The sequence below is a fragment of the Phyllobates terribilis genome, unplaced genomic scaffold (genome assembly GCF_046119375.1).
Source record: "Phyllobates terribilis strain yellow unplaced genomic scaffold, ASM4611937v1 Scaffold_10__3_contigs__length_209671492, whole genome shotgun sequence".
NCBI lineage: Eukaryota > Metazoa > Chordata > Amphibia > Anura > Dendrobatidae > Phyllobates > Phyllobates terribilis.
The window spans coordinates 184,884,124-184,910,249 of NW_027362770.1; the positions used below are offsets into that span (position 1 = coordinate 184,884,124).

Here is a 26,126-nt window from a genome sequence, read left to right on the forward strand (position 1 = left end):
TGTTCAATAATAAAACGTAACTTTTCTTTTATTAAACAAGAATAAAACATCACAATCCTATAAAACAAACCAGCAGATCTGTCACCGTCCGCAGGCGGGAACCCTCGCTCCTTTACTCGTCAGATGCAGAATTTAACGATCCATATTCTTAAAGTGACGGCGATCGGCAGGAGAAGGTGCGCAGGGAGACCTCAGTCACGTGGCGTCGAGCCGCCGCTTCTTCATGTCATGACAGTGCGGGCCTTTATCTTCAAAATATAAAAATATATACATATATATATATATATATATATATATATATATATATATCTATCAATAAGACACGTTTTATAAAAATGAAATGATTTGGGATTTAGAAAAAAAAAAAAGTATTAAAGCTTCATGACATCCTCGGGGAAGGAGCAGAACGGCCGCTCTATAAAAGCACATTTCTGTCACCTGTTCGCTGCTGTCCGGCTGCGTTTCCAACCGTCTGGTTCCAAGACATCGCTCTCATCGGCTGCCGCTCGTTGTTGGGTCTCTGGGGGGTCTTGCTCCGTGTCAGCATCTGATGGTGGGCGAGGGGGGTTCCAGCCGCTGCCGGCATGGTGGCGTTGGAGAAGCCCTCGAACTCTACAGGGATGTTCCAAAGCTCCGGGTCATCTGAAAATGCCAAAAAAATGAGAGATTACCAAAAAGTGAAGGCTGAGAATATGCAAGTGACAGTCAATTGACTGACTGTCCCTTGTTACATGACGGGTGCCGATCCTGTAAGAGCCGTGTTTTTCTAATCCTGTGCCCCCCTTTGTCGGGCAGAGCAGACTGTCCTGAGCCGCTCACCGTCCACGTCTGCTACGTGTCGTATATTATACGTGTGCTGTGCAAAAACCTGGGGCTGCGAAAAGGAGCGGAATATAAGATCGGCCGCTCAGGTGCAGGGGTCTGAGCCCTGTGGAGACGTCAGTGATTACGAGGCGGCGGCAGCAGTAGTGTCCACCTCATACGGACGCATATAGCGGCCCCTATAGACGGCTGGTGGGGCAGCGGCTTTTTCGTGTAGACATTTTCTCTTCCAGTCATAAACAGATGTCGGCCGGCAGCCGCCCCAATCTTATCAGCTCTTGAAATCCGACATTAGCGTCTACGGGGGTCTCGGTAGATTTTGGTGGGAAGCTTTAGTGTAACAGAAAGCAGTCAATGCACCAGATTAGCGGAAATATATTTATTTATTAAATGTACAGATCACCTATATTTTTGTGCCTTATATTCAAGCAGCAATTTCAGGTTTGCAAAAGGTGACGGTGCATAGCCTCACCTGGCAGATACTCATCAGGGGGAGCAGCTGCGGCCAGCACTGATGCCGGGGTGCTGTGTCCGACAGGTGGGACCCTCAAAGCGGTAGATGCTCCTGCAGAAAGGAGAGGATTAGGTCAGTACATGACACATCATTTATCTTTATGATCATCGTTAATGTAGAAGCGGATGAGTGTAAGAAGCATAAAGACCCCTGTAAATAAAGGCTCTGGCCCAGCGGTCACTGACTACCTACAGGGTCCTGGGAATCTTTTGTAATGAATTTGGCTTTATTCTCACCGCCTCTCCCTGTGTCCGTAGCGGGCCCCGGATCCCGGCATTGCTTCTTCTCCATCTCCTCGCGGAATCGCTGTTGCATTTGCTTTTGCCGCAGTTTGCGTTGGAACGTGGCGTCCATCTCGGGCTGAGCCACCGAACTCGCCAACCCACACCCGGAGCTGCTGGTATCAAAAGGAACATTTACAGGTTTTTACATTTAAATATTCAGGCAATTATGGCCACAATGTGTACACGGTCCATCCAATATTCCTCTTCTGGGTGATGGTACACGGATGCTCGGGTGCAGCCATTTCGCCTCCGGTGAGGTACCTGGGACCACTTTGGTTGTTGTCGCTGTTTGTTTCTTGCTGCCATTCGGTCGGTGACGCCTCTTTGGTCTTTTGCGGATCCGATGCTCCATCTGCAATTTTCTGTTCTTGAAGGAAACTATTATATCGCACGTTTTCCAGTGCGGCGTCGTAGTCCTGACGCTTCGTCTGAGCCAAATCCAGCTCCCCCTGAGGCTAAAACATGGAGGGAAAGAGAGATATTTTACCAATTGTAACACCCCCGAATTTACACAAATATAAGCAGCGCCCCTCCAAAAAAGCCGGGGTCTGGCAACTACAAATACTGACATCTGTGTCATTACAGTTTCTTTACGTCGATCTTCACAAAGTAAATCTGGGACTAAACCTGCCCCCTGGTGGACAATGGTGATATTACATGTAATTATTTAATGTCTTTATATAAATTTCTCACCAATTTTGGAAGTTTATTAACAGCGCGGAGATAATCTTTGTCCATTATGCAGTTGCCAAGAACATTGCCGAAGCACCTAGAATAGTAAAAACACATAAATTAATTGTGTGATGATCCCCGGGATAAATAAATATAATAACTGACCTTATTTAAAAAGTGCAAACTGATAAAACTATCACAAAGAGCTAATAAAAAAAGGCGACGGGAATTAGAAAGATTTTTATAGGTGGGGGGGGGGGATTTTTCTTACTTCAGCGCTCTCTTCAGCCCGTCCGTTACCGCTTCCTTCCGAGCTTTCTCCAAAGAAAGAGCTTTAGACTTCAGCCCCTCGCTGACGCCATAGCCGACATCTTCGTGGTAAGAGCCGTCCTACGTGTCACAAATGGAAGAGGACGGTGACTTCAGCCTCTCGGTCACTATACATACGCTTTCCAATGATCCAGTCTGGTTTGCAGGGATGGTGTGACGCAATGCTAAGTCTAGGGATGCTGGCAGATAGGACGCAGGTCGCAGGGCTCCCGTCGGGTGGCCACGGATAATGACGTGACCGCCGGACTGGGGTCCTGAGAATCTATTTGCTTATTTCTACAGTTCACAATCGATTGAATCATTCTATCTGCGCAGAAACGATAGAATAAAACAGATTACCTTCAGCTGGACCTTTACAAATGCGCAGACCCCGACATAAAACCTGCCGTTACTCAGGTCCACAAAATCTGCAGGAGTAGAAATCGTTCAGTAAATCTGCCGCTGCCGATCGTCCTCGTATCGTGGATGTTACCGACTCTCACCGACATTTTGCTGAGTTACAGAATGCGACCATCCGTTGTATCCAAACATCTCATTGGCCAAACTGATCACCTTGTGCCCCTCGATGTAACAGACCTGAAAAGGAAGAAAAGAAAATGATAAAATTATCGCATTTCATCCTCCCGGGATGAGCACGAATCTCCTTATTTTTGGCTTTGTGATGAGAGTGAGAAATGTAAGGCTTCATTCACACTCACAGATTTTTATTTGTTAACAAGAGGTAAAAAAAACGAGATTTTTTTTTACTGCTTCGGTAAACGCTCCGTCTTTGGAGCATTTTTTTTTTTCTCTTGAAGGTTTTATTCATTTTGTTTTTTGCTTTTTTTTATCAGGAGTCGCTGCAAAGAAGCGATAGGAGCGGTCTTTTTCCCTTCCAGGTTTTCTGAAGCAGAAAAAACACTGAACCTATAAACTGTGCAGTAGCTTTACAATTAACATGCAGAGGAAGAGTCCAAAGAAAACTTCTAAAAAAAACCTCTGTGTGCACACAGCCTTACAGTTCAGCGCCTAGAGTCCACAATAAGGGCACAGAAATGCCGCAATGGGGCTGTACGAGGCGGCCGTCGCCACCCACCTTCTGCCCCCCGCCTGCCTGCCGGCTGCTGATGTACTCCGGTCCGAGCTTCTGGCGCAGGGCGCTCTGTATGGCCTGGTATTCATCTGCACTGTACTTATGCTGCAAAGAGAAGAAGAAATAAAATTATAAAATAAAATGCAATAAAGCAGTGGGTTATCAGTAGTTGCCGATGTGCAGGGAAATCGTGTGACGTAGACACTGTGCTGGATCGTTCGCAGGATGGTGGTTCGGTCCTCACCAGTCATGAAGAGACGGCATATCCCACCTATATATTATCAGCTTATAATATATCCCTTCAGGACATCACAAGGTCCACGATCTGTGTCTGTCCAGCTGATGTAACACGTCATCTCCCAGCACATCCAGCCGGCAGCTGTCAGCACCTGCCGGATCGGTCGGTCATAGGATTCAGGGAGTTGTAGTTCGGCAGCAGAGCCGGACGAGAGATGACGATGATATCACTGGGCGGTAAGATATTATATGGACCCCGTGGTTATGTACAGGCACATCCAACTACCTGTCCAAAGCTCGGAGGTTGGCCCCCGCTAGGTCCCGTCTCCCCCGACTTCATCGCGTCTCTGATCTTTCCCACAGACATTGTCGTCCCCAGCTGGAAACGTCAAAGAAAACAGACACATAAACAAAAGGTTATATTATATACATACAGTACAGACCAAAAGTTTGGACACACCTTCTCATTTAAAGATTTTTCTGTACTTTCATGACTTTGAAAATTGTACATTCACACTGAAGGCATCAAAACTATGAATTACCACATGTGGAATTATAGACTTAACAAAAAAGTGTGAAACAACTGAAAATCTGTCTTATATTCTAGGTTCTTCAAAGTAGCCACCTTTTGCTTTGATGACTGCTTTGCACACTCTTGGCATTCTCTTGATGAGCTTCAAGAGGTAGTCACCGGAAATGGTTTTCACTTCACAGGTGTGCCCTGTCAGGTTTAATAAGTGGGATTTCTTGCCTTATAAATGGGGTTGGGACCATCAGTTGTGTTGTGCAGAAGTCAGGTGGATACACAGCTGATAGTCCTACTGAATAGACTGTTAGAATTTGTATTATGGCAAGAAAAAAGCAGCTAAGTAGAGAAAAACGAGTGGCCATCATTACTTTAAGAAATGAAGGTCAGTCAGTGCGAAAAATTGGGCAAACTTTCAAAGTGTCCCCAAGTACAGTTGCAAAAAGCATCAAGCGCTACAAAGAAACTGGCTTACATGAGGACCGCCCCAGGAAAGGAAGACCAAGAGTCACCTCTGCTTCTGAGGATAAGTTTATCCGAGTCACCAGCCTCAGAAATCGCAGGTTAACAGCAGCTCAGATTAGAGACCAGGTCAATGCCACACAGAGTTCTAGCAGCAGACACATCTCTACAACAACTGTTAAGAGGAGACTTTGTGCAGCAGGCCTTCATGGTAAAATAGCTGCTAGGAAACCACTGCTAAGGACAGGCAACAAGCAGAAGAGACTTGTTTGGGCTAAAGAACACAAGGAATGGACATTAGACCAGTGGAAATCTGTGCTTTGGTCTGATGAGTCCAAATTTGAGATCTTTGGTTCCAGCCACCGTGTCTTTGTGCGACGCAGAAAAGGTGAACGGATGGACTCTACATGCCTGGTTCCCACAGTGAAGCATGGAGGAGGAGGTGTGATGGTGTGGGGGGGCTTTGCTGGTGACATTTTTGGGGATTTATTCAAAATTGAAGGCATACTGAACCAGCATGGCTACCACAGCATCTTGCAGCGGCATGCTATTCCATCCGGTTTGCGTTTAGTTGGACCAACATTAATTTTTCAACAGGACAATGACCCCAAACACCTCCAGGCTGTGTAAGGGCTATTTGACCAAGAAGGAGAGTGATGGGGGGGCTAAACCAGATGACCTGGCCTCCACAGTCACCAGACCTGAACCCAATCGAGATGGTTTGGGGTGAGCTGGACCACAGAGTGAAGGCAAAAGGGCCAACAAGTGCTAAGCATCTCTGGGAACTCCTTCAAGATTGTTGGAAGACCATTTCCGGTGACTACCTCTTGAAGCTCATCAAGAGAATGCCAAGAGTGTGCAAAGCAGCCATCAAAGCAAAAGGTGGCTACTGTGAAGACCCTAGAATATAAGACATATTTTCAGTTGTTTCACACTTTTTTGTTAAGTATATAATTCCACATTTGGTAATTCATAGTTTTGATGGACAATTTTCATAGTCATGAAAATACGGAAAAATCTTTAAATGAGATGTGTCCAAACTTTTGGTCTGTACTGTATATTATATAAAGCAATGTACATATACAGTGTTATACAGGCGTATAATGATTATATACCGTACTATATAGGGGTGTAATGTACATACAGGCATGGCTGAAAGTGCTGACACCCTTGAAATTGTTCCAGAAAATGAAGTATTTCTCCCAGAAAATTATCACAATTAGGCTATGTTCACATGATGCGTTTTTTTTTTTTATGCAAATTTTCAGCTACGTTTTACAGTACCAGCAAAGTCTATGAGATTTCAGAAATCTCATGCACACATCTTGTTTTTTTTTTGTCAAAGAGCTGTCTTTTTGCAAAATGCAGCACGTCTCTTCTTTCAGCGTTTTCCACCAATTGAAAGCAATGAATAAATGCAAAAATGCAGCAAAAAATGCAGGTATTTGATGCCAAAACCTGAGGAAGTTGAATCAGATTATTTTTTTCATGCACTAAACTTTATCAGCATGCACAAGAGACAAAGGGACACTGACAAAAACGTGGAAAAAAGGGCACCAAAAAACTGCTGTTTTAGGTTGCTCTTTTACTGTCAAGAAAGCAGGTTTTGCTTGCAGAAAAAAAAACACAGCAAAAACGCAACATGTGAACATAGCCTTTTACATGTTTTCTTATACACAGGTTTATTTCCTTTGTGTGTTTTTGAACAACACAAAAAACAGGAAAAAAAGGCAAATTGGAGATAATTTCACAGAAAACCCCCAAAATGTTCCGGACACAATTATTTCCCCTCCATAATATTTGGTGTCGCCTTCTGGAATAAATTTCTGCAATCAGTCGCTTCCTATAACCATCAGCTTCTTCCTCCTCAGCTGGGATCTTGGACTCTTCTTACAATCGTCTCCAGGTCTCTCATATCTGAAGACGTCTTGTAAGATCTCTCCACAGGGGTCAATGGGATTTAGATCCGGACTCATTGCTGCCTCTTCAGAACTCTCCAGCGCTTTGTTTTCACCCATTTCTGGGGGCTTCTTGAAGTATGCTTGGGGTCATTATCCTGCTGGAAGACCCATGACCTAGGACGCACATCCAGCTTTCTGACACTGGGCAATACATTGCCACCCAAAATCCTTTGTAATCTTCAGATTTCATGATGCCTTGCACACAGTCAAGGCACCCAGTGCCAGAAGCAGCAAAATAACCCCAAAACATCAGTGACCCTCCACCATATTTGACTGTAGGTACTGTGTTCTTTTCTTTGTTGGCCTCATTCCATTTTTGGTAAATAGTAGAATGATGTGCTTTACCACAAAGCTCTATCTTGGTCTCATCTGTCCACAAGGCGCTTTCCGAGAAGAATTTTGGCTTAACCACATACATTTTGGTAAACTGAAGTCTAGCTTTTTTATGCCTCTGTGTCAGCAGTGGGGTCCTCCAGGGTCTCCTGCCATAGCGTTTCATTTCATTCACATGTGGACGGACACTTCGCGCTGACACTGATGCACCTGAGCCTGCAGGACAGCTTGGATTTCTTTGGATCTTGGTTGGGGCTTATCCACTATCTGGACTATCCTGCGACGTCTTGATTATGCTGTACATCGTGGACAAAGGAACATCAAGATCTCTGGAGATGGACTTGTAACCCTGAGATTGTTGATAATAGGACCTTATATGCATCCATACGGGTGCATGTGAAATCTATTTTTAATATATTGTTGAAATGAAGTTTCATTTTATTTATTCACTGTCTTTTTCCCCCTTCCCATTAGTCTATGGCCTTATTGGTGGTGTACATCCGTGAATAAATGTGAAGTGAGATATGACAAACTCTAATAATATAATGTACATATACTGTATATAGGGGTATCATGTACAGTACAGACCAAACGTTTGGACACACCTTCTCATTTAAAGATTTTTCTGTATTTTCATGACTATGAAAATTGTACATTCACACTGAAGGCATCAAAACTATGAATTACCACATGTGGAATTATATACTTAACAAAAAAGTGTGAAACAACTGAAAATATGTCTTATATTCTAGGTTCTTCACAGTAGCCACCTTTTGCTTTGATGACTGCTTTGCACACTCTTGGCATTCTCTTGATGAGCTTCAAGAGGTAGTCACCGGAAATGGTCTTCCAACAATCTTGAAGGAGTTCCCAGAGATGCTTAGCACTTGTTGGCCCTTTTGCCTTCACTCTGCGGTCCAGCCCACCCCAAACCAAGCAGCAGTCATCAAAGCAAAAGGTGGCTACTGTGAAGAACCTAGAATATAAGACATATTTTCAGTTGTTTCACACTTTTTTGTTAAGTATATAATTCCACATGTGGTAATTCATAGTTTTGATGCCTTCAGTGTGAATGTACAATTTTCATAGTCAAGAAAATACAGAAAAATCCTTAAATGAGAAGGTGTGTCCAAACTTTTGGTCTGTACTGTACATACAGTATATATATATATATATATATATATATGGGTATAATGTTCATATACAGTATTATATGGTGGTATAATGTACATATACAGTATTATATGGTGGTATAATGTACATATACAGTATTATATAGGAGTATAATGTACATATACAGTATTATATAGGGGTATAATGTACATATACAGTATTATATGGTGGTATAATGTTCATATACAGTATTATATGGGGGTATAATGTTCATATACAGTATTATATGGTGGTATAATGTACATATACAGTATTATATAGGAGTATAATGTACATATACAGTATTATATAGGAGTATAATGTACATATACAGTATTATATAGGGGTATAATGTACATATACAGTATTATATGGTGGTATAATGTTCATATACAGTATTATATGGGGGTATAATGTTCATATACAGTATTATATGGTGGTATAATGTACATATACAGTATTATATAGGGGTATAATGTACATATACAGTATTATATGGGGGTATAATGTTCATATACAGTATTATATGGTGGTATAATGTACATATACAGTATTATATAGGGGTATAATGTACATATACAGTATTATATGGTGGTATAATGTTCATATACAGTATTATATGGGGGTATAATGTTCATATACAGTATTATATGGGGGTATAATGTACATATACAGTATTATATAGGGGTATAATGTACATATATAGTATTGTATAGGGGTATAATGTACATATACAGTATTATATAGGGATATAATGTACATATATAGTATTATATAGGGGTATAATGTACATACACAGTGTTATATAGGGTTATAATGTACATATATAGTATTGTATAGGGGTATAATGTTCATATACAGTATTATATAGGAGTATAATGTACATATACAGTATTATATAGGAGTATAATGTACATATACAGTATTACATAGGGATATAATGTACATATATAGTATTATATAGGGGTATAATGTACATACACTGTGTTATATAGGGTTATAATGTACATATATAGTATTGTATAGGGGTATAATGTTCATATACAGTATTATATAGGAGTATAATGTACATATACAGTATTATATAGGGGTATAATGTACATATACAGTATTATATAGGGGTATAATGTACATATACAGTATTATATAGAGGTATAATGTACATACACAGTGTTATATAGGGTTAAAATGTACATATATAGTATTGTATAGGGGTATAATGTACATATACAGTATTATATAGAGGTATAATGTACATACACGTATTATATAGGGATATAATATCCATATACAGTATTATATAGTGGTATAATGCACATACACGGTATTATATGAGGGTATTATGTAGATATACAGTGTTATATACAGGAATATAAGGTATATATAGAGTATTACGCAGGAGGTAGGCGTCCTCCCTCTCCCTCAGACGCCGCCGTCTTCTGCGCCTCAGCTTCCGCTTGTCGTTCCCGCCTTCGGCCGCCAGCCGATCAGAGTCCTCGCTCGCAGTGCATGTCGGGATGCGGCGGCTTCACCTCAGCAGACAGTGACGGCTCTGTCCTGTGGTGAGGCGGGGGCGATAATGGCGGCAGTGAGGTGTGAGCGGAGCCCCGGGAGAGCACGGCGGGGGAGGAGGACCGCACAGAGCTGCAGGGCACCCGGGGAGCTCCAGGGGGCGCTCCTCAGGGCTGGAGCCCGCGGCCGCCATCTTGGTGCTCCAGCCACAGAGAGTGGGGTCGTGTGTGAAGAACTTGGGGGTGTGGGGGCTGCGGCTCAGTCACATAACTCATCCGCCCACCCTGTATGTGCTGACCGCAACTATAGGCCATCCAGCCGCTGACAGGGCATCCTGAGAGTTGTAGTTCCACATCAACTGAAGAAATCCCCCCAATAGTGATTACCAGGTACAGATGCATCTCACTAAATTAGACTATCGCCAAAAAGTTAATTTATTTCAGTTCTTCAATACAAAAAGTGAAGCTCCTATATTATATAGAGACATGACACAGAGGGATCTATTATATAGAGTCATTACACGCAGAGGGATCTATTCTATAGAGTCATTACACGCAGAGGGATCTATTATATAGAGTCATTACACGCAGAGGGATCTATTCTATAGAGTCATTACACGCAGAGGGATCTATTCTATAGAGTCATTACACGCAGAGGGATCTATTATATAGAGTCATTACACCCAGAGGGATCTATTCTATAGAGTCATTTCACGCAGAGGGATCTATTATAGAGAGTCATTACACGCAGAACGATCTATTATATAGAGTCATTACACGCAGAGCGATCTATTATATAGAGTCATTACACGCAGAGGGATCTATTATATAGAGTCATTACACGCAGAGGGATCTATTATATAGAGTCATTACACGCAGAGGGATCTATTCTATAGAGTCGTTACACGCAGAGGGATCTATTCTATAGAGTCGTTACACGCAGAGGGATCTATTCTATAGAGTCGTTACACGCAGAGGGATCTATTCTATAGAGTCGTTACACGCAGAGGGATCTATTCTATAGAGACGTTACACGCAGAGGGATCTATTCTATAGAGTCGTTACACGCAGAGGGATCTATTCTATAGAGTCGTTACACGCAGAGGGATCTATTCTATAGAGTCGTTACACGCAGAGGGATCTATTCTATAGAGTCGTTACACGCAGAGGGATCTATTCTATAGAGTCATTACACGCAGAGGGATCTATTCTATAGAGTCATTACACCCAGAGGGATCTATTCTATAGAATCATTACACCCAGAGGGATCTATTCTATAGAGTCATTTCACGCAGAGGGATCTATTATAGAGAGTCATTACACGCAGAACGATCTATTATATAGAGTCATTACACGCAGAGCGATCTATTATATAGAGTCATTACACGCAGAGGGATCTATTATATAGAGTCATTACACGCAGAGGGATCTATTATATAGAGTCATTACACGCAGAGCGATCTATTATATAGAGTCATTACGCGCAGAGGGATCTATTATACAGAGTCATTACGCGCAGAGGGATCTATTATACAGAGTCATTACGCGCAGAGGGATCTATTATACAGAGTCATTACGCGCAGAGGGATCTATTATACAGAGTCATTACGCGCAGAGGGATCTATTATACAGAGTCATTACGCGCAGAGGGATCTATTATACAGAGTCATTACGCGCAGAGGGATCTATTATACAGAGTCATTACGCGCAGAGGGATCTATTATACAGAGTCATTACGCGCAGAGGGATCTATTATACAGTCATTACGCGCAGAGGGATCTATTATACAGAGTCATTACGCGCAGAGGGATCTATTATACAGAGTCATTACGCGCAGAGGGATCTATTATACAGAGTCATTACGCGCAGAGGGATCTATTATACAGAGTCATTACGCGCAGAGGGATCTATTATACAGAGTCATTACGCGCAGAGGGATCTATTATACAGAGTCATTACGCGCAGAGGGATCTATTATACAGAGTCATTACGCGCAGAGGGATCTATTATACAGAGTCATTACGCGCAGAGGGATCTATTATACAGAGTCATTACGCGCAGAGGGATCTATTATACAGAGTCATTACGCGCAGAGGGATCTATTATACAGAGTCATTACGCGCAGAGGGATCTATTATACGGAGTCATTACGCGCAGAGGGATCTATTATACGGAGTCATTACGCGCAGAGGGATCTATTATACAGAGTCATTACGCGCAGAGGGATCTATTATACAGAGTCATTACGCGCAGAGGGATCTATTATACAGAGTCATTACGCGCAGAGGGATCTATTATACAGAGTCATTACGCGCAGAGGGATCTATTATACAGAGTCATTACGCGCAGAGGGATCTATTATACAGAGTCATTACGCGCAGAGGGATCTATTATACAGAGTCATTACGCGCAGAGGGATCTATTATACAGAGTCATTACGCGCAGAGGGATCTATTATACAGAGTCATTACGCGCAGAGGGATCTATTATACAGAGTCATTACGCGCAGAGGGATCTATTATACAGAGTCATTACGCGCAGAGCGATCTATTATAGAGTCATTACGCGCAGAGCGATCTATTATACAGAGTCATTACGCGCAGAGGGATCTATTATACAGAGTCATTATGCGCAGAGGGATCTATTATACAGAGTCATTACGCGCAGAGGGATCTATTATACAGAGTCATTACGCGCAGAGCGATCTATTATACAGAGTCATTACGCGCAGAGCGATCTATTATAGAGTCATTACGCGCAGAGCGATCTATTATACAGAGTCATTACGCGCAGAGGGATCTATTATACAGAGTCATTACGCGCAGAGGGATCTATTATACAGAGTCATTACGCGCAGAGGGATCTATTATACAGAGTCATTACGCGCAGAGGGATCTATTATACAGAGTCATTACGCGCAGAGGGATCTATTATAGAGTCATTACGCGCAGAGGAATCTATTATACAGAGTCATTACGCGCAGAGGGATCTATTATACAGAGTCATTACGCGCAGAGGGATCTATTATATAGAGTCATCACGCGCAGAGGGATCTATTATATAGAGTCATCACGCGCAGAGGGATCTATTATGTAGAGTCATTACGCGCAGAGGGATCTATTATATAGAGTCATTACGCGCAGAGGGATCTATTATATAGAGTCATTACGCGCAGAGGGATCTATTAGTCATTACGCGCAGAGGGATCTATTATATAGAGTCATTACGCGCAGAGGGATCTATTATATAGAGTCATTACACGCAGAGGGATCTATTCTATAGAGTCATTACACGCAGAGGGATCTATTCTATAGAGTCATTACACGCAGAGGGATCTATTCTATAGAGTCATTACACGCAGAGGGATCTATTCTATAGAGTCATTACACGCAGAGGGATCTATTCTATAGAGTCATTACACGCAGAGGGATCTATTCTATAGAGTCATTACACGCAGAGGGATCTATTCTATAGAGTCATTACACGCAGAGGGATCTATTCTATAGAATCATTACACCCAGAGGGATCTATTCTATAGAGTCATTACACACAGAGGGATCTATTATATTGAGTCATTTCACACAGAGGGATCTATTATAGAGAGTCATTACACGCAGAGCGATCTATTATATAGAGTCATTACACGCAGAGGGATCTATTATATAGAGTCATTACACGCAGAGGGATCTATTATATAGAGTCATTACACGCAGAGGGATCTATTATATAGAGTCATTACGCGCAGAGGGATCTATTATATAGAGTCATTACGCGCAGAGGGATCTATTATATAGAGTCATTACGCGCAGAGGGATCTATTATACAGAGTCATTACGCGCAGAGGGATCTATTATACAGAGTCATTACGCGCAGAGGGATCTATTATACAGAGTCATTACGCGCAGAGGGATCTATTATACAGAGTCATTACGCGCAGAGGGATCTATTATACAGAGTCATTACGCGCAGAGGGATCTATTATACAGAGTCATTACGCGCAGAGGGATCTATTATACAGAGTCAATACGCGCAGAGGGATCTATTATACAGAGTCATTACGCGCAGAGGGATCTATTATACAGAGTCAATACGCGCAGAGGGATCTATTCTATAGAGTCGTTACACGCAGAGGGATCTATTCTATAGAGTCGTTACACGCAGAGGGATCTATTCTATAGAGTCGTTACACGCAGAGGGATCTATTCTATAGAGTCATTACACGCAGAGCGATCTATTATATAGAGTCATCACGCGCAGAGGGATCTATTATGTAGAGTCATTACGCGCAGAGGGATCTATTATATAGCGTCATTACGCGCAGAGGGATCTATTATATAGAGTCATTACGCGCAGAGGGATCTATTAGTCATTACGCGCAGAGGGATCTATTATATAGAGTCATTACGCGCAGAGGGATCTATTATATAGAGTCATTACGCGCAGAGGGATCTATTCTATTGAGTCATTACACGCAGAGGGATCTATTCTATAGAGTCATTACACGCAGAGGGATCTATTCTATAGAGTCATTACACGCAGAGGGATCTATTCTATAGAGTCATTACACGCAGAGGGATCTATTCTATAGAGTCATTACACGCAGAGGGATCTATTCTATAGAATCATTACACCCAGAGGGATCTATTCTATAGAGTCATTACACACAGAGGGATCTATTATATTGAGTCATTTCACACAGAGGGATCTATTATAGAGAGTCATTACACGCAGAGCGATCTATTATATAGAGTCATTACACGCAGAGGGATCTATTATATAGAGTCATTACACGCAGAGGGATCTATTATATAGAGTCATTACACGCAGAGGGATCTATTATATAGAGTCATTACGCGCAGAGCGATCTATTATATAGAGTCATTACGCGCAGAGGGATCTATTATATAGAGTCATTACGCGCAGAGGGATCTATTATATAGAGTCATTACGCGCAGAGGGATCTATTATACAGAGTCATTACGCGCAGAGGGATCTATTATACAGAGTCATTACGCGCAGAGGGATCTATTATACAGAGTCATTACGCGCAGAGGGATCTATTATACAGAGTCATTACGCGCAGAGGGATCTATTATACAGAGTCATTACGCGCAGAGGGATCTATTATACAGAGTCATTACGCGCAGAGGGATCTATTATACAGAGTCAATACGCGCAGAGGGATCTATTATACAGAGTCATTACGCGCAGAGGGATCTATTATACAGAGTCAATACGCGCAGAGGGATCTATTATACAGAGTCATTACGCGCAGAGGGATCTATTATACAGAGTCATTACGCGCAGAGGGATCTATTATACAGAGTCATTACGCGCAGAGGGATCTATTATACAGTCATTACGCGCAGAGGGATCTATTATACAGTCATTACGCGCAGAGGGATCTATTATACAGTCATTACGCGCAGAGGGATCTATTATACAGAGTCATTACGCGCAGAGGGATCTATTATACAGAGTCATTACGCGCAGAGGGATCTATTATACAGAGTCATTACGCGCAGAGGGATCTATTATACAGAGTCATTACGCGCAGAGGGATCTATTATACAGAGTCATTACGCGCAGAGGGATCTATTATACAGAGTCATTACGCGCAGAGGGATCTATTATACAGAGTCATTACGCGCAGAGGGATCTATTATACAGAGTCATTACGCGCAGAGGGATCTATTATACAGAGTCATTACGCGCAGAGGGATCTATTATACAGAGTCATTACGCGCAGAGGGATCTATTATACAGAGTCATTACGCGCAGAGGGATCTATTATACAGAGTCATTACGCGCAGAGGGATCTATTATACAGAGTCATTACGCGCAGAGGGATCTATTATACAGAGTCATTACGCGCAGAGGGATCTATTATACAGAGTCATTACGCGCAGAGGGATCTATTATACAGAGTCATTACGCGCAGAGGGATCTATTATACAGAGTCATTACGCGCAGAGGGATCTATTATACAGAGTCATTACGCGCAGAGGGATCTATTATACAGAGTCATTACGCGCAGAGGGATCTATTATACAGAGTCATTACGCGCAGAGGGATCTATTATACAGAGTCATTACGCGCAGAGGGATCTATTATACAGAGTCATTACGCGCAGAGCGATCTATTATACAGAGTCATTACGCGCAGAGCGATCTATTATAGAGTCATTACGCGCAGAGCGATCTATTATACAGAGTCATTACGCGCAGAGGGATCTATTATACAGAGTCATTACGCGCAGAGGGATCTATTATACAGAGTCATTACGCGCAGAGGGATCTATTATACAGAGTCATTACGCGCAGAGGGATCTATTATACAGAGTCATTACGCGCAGAGGGATCTATTATAGAGTCATTACGCGCAGAGGGATCTATTATACAGAGTCATTACGCGCAGAGGGATCTATTATACAGAGTCATTACGCGCAGAGGGATCTATTATACAGAGTCATTACGCGCAGAGGGATCTATTATACAGAGTCATCACGCGCAGAGGGATCTATTATATAGAGTCATCACGCGCAGAGGGATCTATTATGTAGAGTCATTACGCGCAGAGGGATCTATTATATAGAGTCATTACGCGCAGAGGGATCTATTATATAGTCATTACGCGCAGAGGGATCTATTATATAGAGTCATTACGCGCAGAGGGATCTATTATATAGAGTCATTACGCGCAGAGGGATCTATTATATAGTCATTACACGCAGAGAGATCTATTATATAGTCATTACACGCAGAGGGATCTATTATATAGAGTCATTACACGCAGAGGGATCTATTATATAGTCATTACACGCAGAGGGATCTATTATACAGAGTCATTACACGCAGAGGGATCTATTATACAGAGTCATTACACGCAGAGGGATCTATTATACAGAGTCATTACGCGCAGAGGGATCTATTATACAGAGTCATTACACGCAGAGCGATCTATTATACAGAGTCATTACGCGCAGAGGGATCTATTATACAGAGTCATTACGCGCAGAGGGATCTATTATACAGAGTCATTACGCGCAGAGGGATCTATTATACAGAGTCATTACGCGCAGAGGGATCTATTATACAGAGTCATTACGCGCAGAGGGATCTATTATACAGAGTCATTACGCGCAGAGGGATCTATTATACAGAGTCATTACGCGCAGAGGGATCTATTATACAGAGTCATTACGCGCAGAGGGATCTATTATACAGAGTCATTACGCGCAGAGGGATCTATTATACAGAGTCATTACGCGCAGAGGGATCTATTATACAGAGTCATTACGCGCAGAGGGATCTATTATACAGAGTCATTACGCGCAGAGGGATCTATTATACAGAGTCATTACGCGCAGAGGGATCTATTATACAGAGTCATTACGCGCAGAGGGATCTATTATACAGAGTCATTACGCGCAGAGCGATCTATTATACAGAGTCATTACGCGCAGAGCGATCTATTATAGAGTCATTACGCGCAGAGCGATCTATTATACAGAGTCATTACGCGCAGAGGGATCTATTATACAGAGTCATTACGCGCAGAGGGATCTATTATACAGAGTCATTACGCGCAGAGGGATCTATTATACAGAGTCATTACGCGCAGAGGGATCTATTATACAGAGTCATTACGCGCAGAGGGATCTATTATACAGAGTCATTACGCGCAGAGGGATCTATTATAGAGTCATTACGCGCAGAGGGATCTATTATACAGAGTCATTACGCGCAGAGGGATCTATTATACAGAGTCATTACGCGCAGAGGGATCTATTATATAGAGTAATCACGCGCAGAGGGATCTATTATATAGAGTCATCACGCGCAGAGGGATCTATTATGTAGAGTCATTACGCGCAGAAGGATCTATTATATAGAGTCATTACGCGCAGAGGGATCTATTATATAGAGTCATTACGCGCAGAGGGATCTATTAGTCATTACGCGCAGAGGGATCTATTATATAGAGTCATTACGCGCAGAGGGATCTATTATATAGAGTCATTACGCGCAGAGGGATCTATTATATAGTCATTACACGCAGAGGGATCTATTATATAGTCATTACACGCAGAGGGATCTATTATATAGAGTCATTACACGTAGAGGGATCTATTATATAGTCATTACACGCAGAGGGATCTATTATACAGAGTCATTACACGCAGAGGGATCTATTATACAGAGTCATTACACGCAGAGGGATCTATTATACAGAGTCATTATACGCAGAGTGATCTATTATACAGAGTCATTACACGCAGAGCGATCTATTATACAGAGTCATTACACGCAGAGGGATCTATTATACAGAGTCATTACACGCAGAGGGATCTATTATACAGAGTCATTACACGCAGAGGGATCTATTATATAGAGTCATTACACGCAGAGGGATCTATTATACAGAGTCATTACACGCAGAGGGATCTATTATATAGAGTCATTACACGCAGAGGGATCTATTATATAGTCATTACACGCAGAGGTATCTATTATATAGAGTCATTACACGCAGAGGGATCTATTATATAGAGTCATTACACGCAGAGCGATCTATTATATAGAGTCATTACACGCAGAGCGATCTATTATATAGTCATTACACGCAGAGGGATCTATTATATAGAGTCATTACACGCAGAGGGATCTATTATATAGAGTCATTACACGCAGAGGGATCTATTATATAGAGTCATTACACGCAGAGGGATCTATTATATAGAGTCATTACACACAGAGGGATCTATTATATAGAGTCATTACACACGGATCTATTATATAGAGTCATTACACGCAGAGCGATCTATTATATAGAGTCATTACACGCAGAGCGATCTATTATATAGAGTCATTACACACAGAGGGATCTATTATAGAGTCATTACACACAGAGGGATCTATTAGAGTCATTACACACAGAGGGATCTATTATATAGTCATTACACACAGAGTAATCTATTATATAGAGTCATTACACAGAGGGATCTATTATATAGAGTCATTACACAGAGTGATCTATTATATAGAGTCATTACACACAGAGTGATCTATTTCACGTGGTTATTTCTGTTAGTGTTGATGATTATGGCTTACAGCCAATGAGAACACAAAAGTCATTATCTCAGTAAATTAGAATAATTAACAAAAAACACCTGCAAAGGCTTCCTAAACATTTAACAAGGTCCCTTAGTCTGTTTTAGTAGGCTCCACAATCATGGGGAAGACTGCTGACTTGACAGATGTCCAGAAGGCAGTCATTGACACACTCCACAAGGTCCCAGAGTCTGGAGGAAGAGCGGAGAGGCCACAATCCAAGCTGCTGGAGGTCTAGTGTGAAGTCTCCACAATCAGTGATAGTTTGGGGGGCCATGTCATCTGCTGGTGTAGGTCCACTGTGTTTTATCAAGACCAAAGTCAGCGCAGCCGTCTACCAGGACATTTTACAGCTCTTCATGCTTCCCTCTGCCGACAAGCTTTTTGGAGATGGAAATGTCCTTCTCCAGCAGGACTTGGCCCCTGTTCACACGGCCAAAAGTAACAATACCTGGTTTACACACAACAGTATCACTGTGCTTGATTGGCAGCAAACTCGCCTGACCTTAACCCCATAGAGAATCTATTATAGAGAATCTATGGGGTATTGTCAAGAGGAAGATGAGACCCCAGACCCCACAATGCAGACAAGCTGAAGGCTGCTATCAAAGCCACCTGGGCTTCCATAACACCTCAGCAGCCACAGGCTGATCCCCTCCATGCCACAGGCTGATCCCCTCCATGCCACAGGCTGATCCCTTCATGCCACAGGCTGATCCCCTCCATGCCACAGGCTGATCCCCTCCATGCCACAGGCTGATCCCCTCCATGCCACAGGCTGATCCCCTCCATGCCAAGATCGGTGATTGGTCGTGGCCGCTATTTAAATGTGGCGCCCAAATCGGTGATTGGTCGCGGGCAGCGTCCGCGACCAATCAGCAGAGCGGTGTTTAACTTTAGCGCCAAGATCACTGATTGGTCGCGTGCGGAGAGCGCGACCAATCAGCGAATCGTATTGGTGAGGAGCGGGGAGCGGAGTCGTATTAGTGAGGACCGGGGAGCGGCGCTGCCTGTGCGGCTACTTCCGCTGCAAGAAGCCGGGAGATGAGCGACTGCTCGCAGCAGAAGTATCCCGACCCGCAGCGCCCGGTCCTCCCTTCCGCATGGAGGTCAGTGGCGCCGGCGGTCGAGGTCCTTCTGCTGCTACCGGCCGGGAGATGAGCGCCTCGTGCCGGTCATCTCCCGGCTGCATCTCCGTCCGGCAGATGAGCCGCTAACGGCCGCCATCTTTTTTCAGAAATCCCGCGGCGCTGATTGGCCGCTGCCGGACCAATGAGCGACGCGGGATTTCCAGGACAGACAGAAAGAAAGACAGACGGGATAAGACGATTATATATATATATAGATTCTAATTTACTGAGATAATGACTTGTGTTTTCATTGGCTGTAAGCCATAATCATCAACATTAACAGAAATAAACACGTGAAATAGATCCCTCTGTGTGTAATGACTCTATATAATAGATCCCTCTGTGTGTAATGACTCTATATAATAGATCCCTCTGCGTGTAATGACTCTATATAATAGATCACTCTGTGTGTAATGGCTCTATATAATAGATCCCTCTGTGTGTAATGACTCTATATAATAGATCACTCTGTGTGTAATGGCTCTATATAATAGATCCCTCTGTGTGTAATGACTCTATATAATAGATCCCTCTGTGTGTAATGACTCTATATAATAGATCCCTCTGTGTGTAATGACTCTATATAATAGATCCCTCTGTGTGTGATGACTCTATATAATATAGAATATGGATCCACGCAGCCATTCAGGGGTCGGAACTTCAATCCTCTTGCCACGTACTCTCATCAGAGGGGTCCTAGACCCGATCATCTCCCTCGCTTTCCCTCTATTTTTCAATAGTTTTTTTTATTTGTTCCAAATGTAAAGGCCAAAATGATCGCATTCAGCTCCTTCACAGCGTTGGCGATTTGTGTGACATTCCCCTCCAGATCACAATGTCGTCTATGTACCGTGCCCAGAAGATAATTCAATGTCGGGAGTAGGGTCATCACCAAAAACCACAGTTTCCTCCGAGCCGCAGTTTAGCATAGGTAGGAGCACAAGGGCCCCCATCGCTGTGCCCCTGAGCTGGTAAGATGGGGAGGAGGAAGGGTCCGAGGGGCCTGGCCTTGGTTGGCTTCCCTCTCCCCACTGAGAACTCATGCATGCTCAGCTAGACTGATTGTACATGTCTATGTGGGAGAAGGACAGGTGCCTTTTGCAGCGCTCATGGCCTCCTCTCCTGTGGGAGGAGTCTCCATAAGATCCTGGGGAGTCTGTAGAAGGTGTCACCTTTCCAAGCTCCGGCTCCGATACCTGGGGGAGAAAGCTCCGGGACACCGATACCTGGGGGGTGGGGAGCTCCGGCTCCGATACCTGGGGGGTGGGGGGGGGAGAGGCTCCGGCTCCGATACCTGGGGGGGGGGAGCTCCGGTACACACCAAATTACTAGTACTTGAGCTTTTTTTCCCTTAGGAGTTTCATCAGTGGCCGAATTATCAGATTATCAAATACCAGACTTTCACAATCTTTCCTATGGTGACTTTCTGGACCATCAGAGCCTGCAGTAATAAAGGATTCTTGGTATATGAGTTACCAAGAAACTATACAGTCCAGTAATCCAGAATATCTGGTAATCCGGCACCTGTCAGATTCCATTTGTGAATTTTGGAAGTATTGGAATAAGCAGACGTCACACATTCTGGACGAGCAGCCGCAGCCGTAATAGAGGCTAATAGCTATACAGACTGTCCAGTAATCCAGGATATTTGGATCAATTCCTGCTGGATTAAAGGAAGTTTAGAGATTTCCAGTATAGATACAGTGAGGAAAAAAGTATTTAGTCAGCCACCAATTGTGCAAATTCTCCCACTTATAAAGATGAGCGAGGCCTGTAATTGACATCATAGGTCGACCTCAACTATGAGAGACAAAATGGGAAAACAAATCCTGAAAATCACATTGTCTGATTTGGAAAGAATTTTTTTTCAAATTTTGGTGGAAAATAATTATTTGGTCAATTAGAAAAGTTCATCTGAATACTTTGTTATATATCCTTTGTTGGCAATGACAGAGGTGAAACGTTTTCTGTAAGTCTTCACAAGGTTGGCACACACTGTTGCTGGTATGTCGGCCCATTCCTCCATGCAGATCTCCTCTAGAGCAGTGATACTTTGGGACTGTCGCTGGGCAACACGGACTTTCAACTCCCTCCAAAGGTTTTCTATAGGGTTTAGATCTGGAGACTGGCTAGGCCACTCCAGGACCTTGAAATGCTTCTTACGAAGCCACTCCTTCATTGCCCTGGCGGTGTGCTTGGGATCATTGTCATGCTGAAAGACCCAGCCACGTTTCATCTTCAATGCCTTTGCTGATGGAAGGAGGTTTGCACTCAAAATCTAACGATACATGGCCCAATTCATTCCTTCATGAACACGGATCAGTCGTCCTGGTCCCTTGGCAGAGAAACATCCCCAAAGCATGATGTTGCCACCCCCATGCTTCACAGTAGGTATGGTGTTCTTTGGATGCAACTCAGCATTCTTTCTCCTCCAAACACGACGAGTTGTGTTTCTACCAAACAGTTCTGCTTTGGTTTCATCTGACCATATCACATTCTCTCAATACTCTTCTGGATCATCCAAATGCTCTCTAGCAAACTTCAGACGGGCCCGGACATGTAATGGCTTAAGCAGGGGGACATGTCTGGCACTGCAGGATCTGAGTCCCTGGCAGCGTAGTGTGTTACTGATTGTAGCCTGTGTAACGTTGGTCCCAGCTCTCTGCAGGTAATTCACTAGGTCCCCCGTGTGGTTCTGGGATTTTTGCTCACCGTTCTTGACATCATTTTGATCCCACAGGGTGAGATCTTGTGTGGAGCCCCAGATCGAGGGAGATTATCAGTGGTCTTGTATGTCTTCCATTTTCTAATTATTGCTCCCACAGCTGATTTCTTCATACCAATCTGCTCACCTATTGCAGATTCAGTCTTCCCAGCCTGGTGCAGGGCTACAATGTTGTTTCTGGTGTCCTTCGACAGCTCTTTGGTCTTCACCATAGTGGAGTTTGGAGTGTGACCGTTTGAGGTTGCGGACAGTTGTCTTTTATACTGATAAGAAGTTCACACAGGTGCCAGCACTACAGGTAATGAGCGGAGGACAGAGGAGCCAGCGCTACAGGTAATGAGCGGAGGACAGAGAGGAGCCAGCGCTACAGGTAATGAGCGGAGGACAGAGAGGAGCCAGCGCTACAGGTAATGAGCGGAGGACAGAGAGGAGCCAGCGCTACAGGTAATGAGCGGTGGACAGAGAGGAGCCAGCGCTACAGGTAATGAGCGGAGGACAGAGAGGAGCCAGCGCTACAGGTAATGAGCGGAGGACAGAGAGGAGCCAGCACTACAGGTAATGAGCGGAGGACAGAGAGGAGCCAGCGCTACAGGTAATGAGCGGAGGACAGAGGAGCCAGTACTACAGGTAATGAGCGGAGGACAGAGGAGCCAGTACTACAGGTAATGAGCGGAGGACAGAGGAGCCAGCACTACAGGTAATGAGTGGAGGACAGAGGAGCCAGCACTACAGGTAATGAGCGGAGGACAGAGGAGCCAGCGCTACAGGTAATGAGCGGAGGACAGAGGAGCCAGCGCTACAGGTAATGAGCGGAGGACAGAGAGGAGCCAGTACTACAGGTAATGAGCGGAGGACAGAGGAGCCAGTACTACAGGTAATGAGTGGAGGACAGAGGAGCCAGTACTACAGGTAATGAGTGGAGGACAGAGGAGCCAGCGCTACAGGTAATGAGTGGAGGACAGAGGAGCCAGCACTACAGGTAATGAGCGGAGGACAGAGGAGCCAGTACTACAGGTAATGAGCGGAGGACAGAGAGGAGCCAGCGCTACAGGTAATGAGCGGAGGACAGAGGAGCCAGTACTACAGGTAATGAGTGGAGGACAGAGGAGCCTCTTAAAGAAGTTACAGGTCTGTGAGAGACAGAAATCTTCCTAGTTTGTAATTGACCAAATAATTATTTTCAATCAAAATTTTCAGGATTTGTTTTCCCATTTTGTCTCTCATAGTTGAGGTCGACCTATGATGTCAGTTAGAGGCCTCTCTCATCTGTTTAAGTGGGAGAACTTGCACCATTGGTGGCTGATTAATACTTTTTTTTTCCCCACTGTATTATATACAGCAATGGAGGTAGAAGTAGTCATCAGCACAAAATACAAGGACGCTGGGGGTTGTGGTCTAATTTTTTTTTTGTTTCTTGTGGTACAATTTGGTAAAGTATCATCAAACGTACAAAGCAAACAAAGAAGATCTATACAAACAGGAGAGTTTCCTCCGTCGGCGGCAGAGCGCGGATTATATTTACACCCGTTGTTGTCCTGCTGGTGACAGACTGTCTCTTGTACCCCCCCCCCCCCTCAAAAAAAAAATATTTATATATATAAAAAAAGATATAAAACAAAAAGAAAATAAATAAAATAAAAAAAAAAAAATATATCGAGGTTAAAATGAACTCACGCATTGCTAGGCCAGCAGGAAAGGGGTTAACGGTGGCTGCCTTCGTACTTTTTTCACACTTTAAAAAAAAAAAAAACTGCCCGCGGCCCGGGGGTCTCTTCGTTTATGGTGAGGGTCTGATATCAGTAACACTCAAAATGTTTAGATTTTTGTTTTCTGAAATCTTGCCCACTAGAGGGCAGTATTGTAGAGCGAGAGCATAATTGTGCGGCAACTGATGGGGGGCGATAAAAAAAGAAAAAAAACTTGAGAAGTTTCAAAAACTTTTTTAAAAAAACCAAAGTTTTTACATTATTTTCGCACAAAACATCCCAGAAGTAAATACAACTGAGAAACTGAAAGCAGGAGTGCGAGTCTGACGCTAGGTGTAATAACGGGTGTCGCTTTCACCCGTCTCCTAGTTTCCTTAAAGGGGTTTTCCTCTTAAATGGACCCCCAAACAGTCTCATATACCTAAAATAACAGAGCAGGTACTCGCCCTCCTCCCCCCGTCCAGCGCAGTCTCCCTGCCACTGATCGGGTCACATCGACAGCATGCATTGCTGCATCCAATCGCCAAGCTTAGTGATTGGCTGCAGCAGTGATGAGCTCTCTTGATGCGACATCACCGCTGGAACAGGGGGAGGGCCTATACCCCCCACTCTGTGTGTTATTTTCTGTGCATAAGAGCGTTTGGGGTCCACCTTATCCCAGTGATGGTCCCGAGAGTGAAGCGGGCACATATCTCTCACTATTTACTGCAGGGAAAGTGATCGTCTGCAGCATGACGGATGCAGACACGACACAGTCTTTCTGATACCGCTTCCCCTGCCAGTCTCTGCCATGTTGCCAGGCACGGGCAGCAGCGAGTCCACACCCCCACACGTTGCCCTTTGCCCCCTCCCCCGGTGCTGTCCGCTCTCGCATTTCCTTTGTACACATATAAAAATATATATCTACACATATAGATTTCATTTTATATCCTATACATATATATTTCTGCCTCCCTTCCGAGTGCCGGGGGAGGGGTGCGCTGGAGGTGGTGGCGCTGGGGCGCAGCAGTTACTTGCACACGTATTGGTCCACAATCTCCGTGCACTTTTTGCACTTGACGAAGCAGCACCAGTGGAACTTGCAGTGACAGCGCTCCACCTGCATGGTCTTGAACTGGTCGTATCCGCGTCCGCAGCACATCAGCTCACAGCCGTCCATCCCCTCCGACGTCTTGTTGCACAGACGCCCCTGGGTTCCCAGGGAGCCGGTGGTCTCGTTGCGGAGGCAGTAGTCCGGGCTGGGGTCCAGATACACCAGGTCCTCCGGCGTGGGGGCGTTAAAGCGCTGGTTCACTTGCTCCAACTTGCTGCGGCGGTTCAGCCTCATGGCGGCCGCGCTGTCGTACTTCTCCTTCAGGTATTCGCCCACTTTGCGGAAGTCGGCGAGCTGCAGCCAGCAAGTCTTTAAGCTGCACGATCCCGAGACGCCGTGACATTTGCAGGAGACGTCGGCGAGTTTATACACAGCCTGGAAATAAGGATAGAAGAAAGCTTGGGTTAAGTGTGGCAGAAATACCGTCCTGTGGGGATTTCTGCTCCGCAGCCCTGAGCTGGTGAATGCTACTGCCACATCTAA

The 26,126-nt window shown here is 43.9% G+C and overlaps 2 protein-coding genes and 1 long non-coding RNA gene across 3 annotated transcripts in view; 1 reads left to right on the plus strand and 2 right to left on the minus strand.

Moving 5' to 3' along the window:
• Positions 1-10,045, minus strand: RAD52 (RAD52 homolog, DNA repair protein). Its single transcript, XM_073650331.1, has 12 exons — positions 9,761-10,045; positions 4,218-4,310; positions 3,698-3,799; positions 3,105-3,198; positions 2,962-3,029; positions 2,564-2,682; positions 2,314-2,389; positions 1,882-2,075; positions 1,573-1,733; positions 1,295-1,387; positions 439-642; positions 1-248 (listed from the first exon to the last, which is right to left on the minus strand). The coding sequence occupies exons 2-12, from the start codon at positions 4,296-4,298 to the stop codon at positions 196-198; spliced, it is 1,245 nt and encodes a 414-aa protein (XP_073506432.1). The 5' UTR covers positions 4,299-4,310; positions 9,761-10,045; the 3' UTR covers positions 1-195.
• Positions 9,874-26,126, plus strand: part of LOC141164781 (uncharacterized) — an 18,730-nt gene continuing 2,477 nt past the window's right edge. Inside the window, exon 1 of the long non-coding RNA XR_012250944.1 lies at positions 9,874-10,266. This is a non-coding gene — a long non-coding RNA (uncharacterized lncRNA). The remainder of the gene's footprint in view (positions 10,267-26,126) is intronic.
• Positions 24,251-26,126, minus strand: part of WNT5B (Wnt family member 5B) — a 35,766-nt gene continuing 33,890 nt past the window's right edge. Inside the window, exon 4 of the mRNA XM_073650332.1 lies at positions 24,251-26,018. Within this exon, the coding sequence (XP_073506433.1) occupies positions 25,560-26,018 (459 nt within the window). The 3' untranslated portion in view covers positions 24,251-25,559. The remainder of the gene's footprint in view (positions 26,019-26,126) is intronic.

Excerpts from the sequence above, each read along its gene's own strand:
- RAD52 (XM_073650331.1), bottom strand. The coding sequence starts at position 4,298 with ATGTCTGTGGGAAAGATCAGAGACGCGATGAAGTCGGGGGAGACGGGA. Across the intron at positions 2,390-2,563 it reads GGGCTGAAGAGAGCGCTGAA|GTGCTTCGGCAATGTTCTTG; the intron begins GTAAGAAAAATC and ends TTACTATTCTAG. Across the intron at positions 1,388-1,572 it reads TACGGACACAGGGAGAGGCG|GAGCATCTACCGCTTTGAGG; the intron begins GTGAGAATAAAG and ends TCCTTTCTGCAG.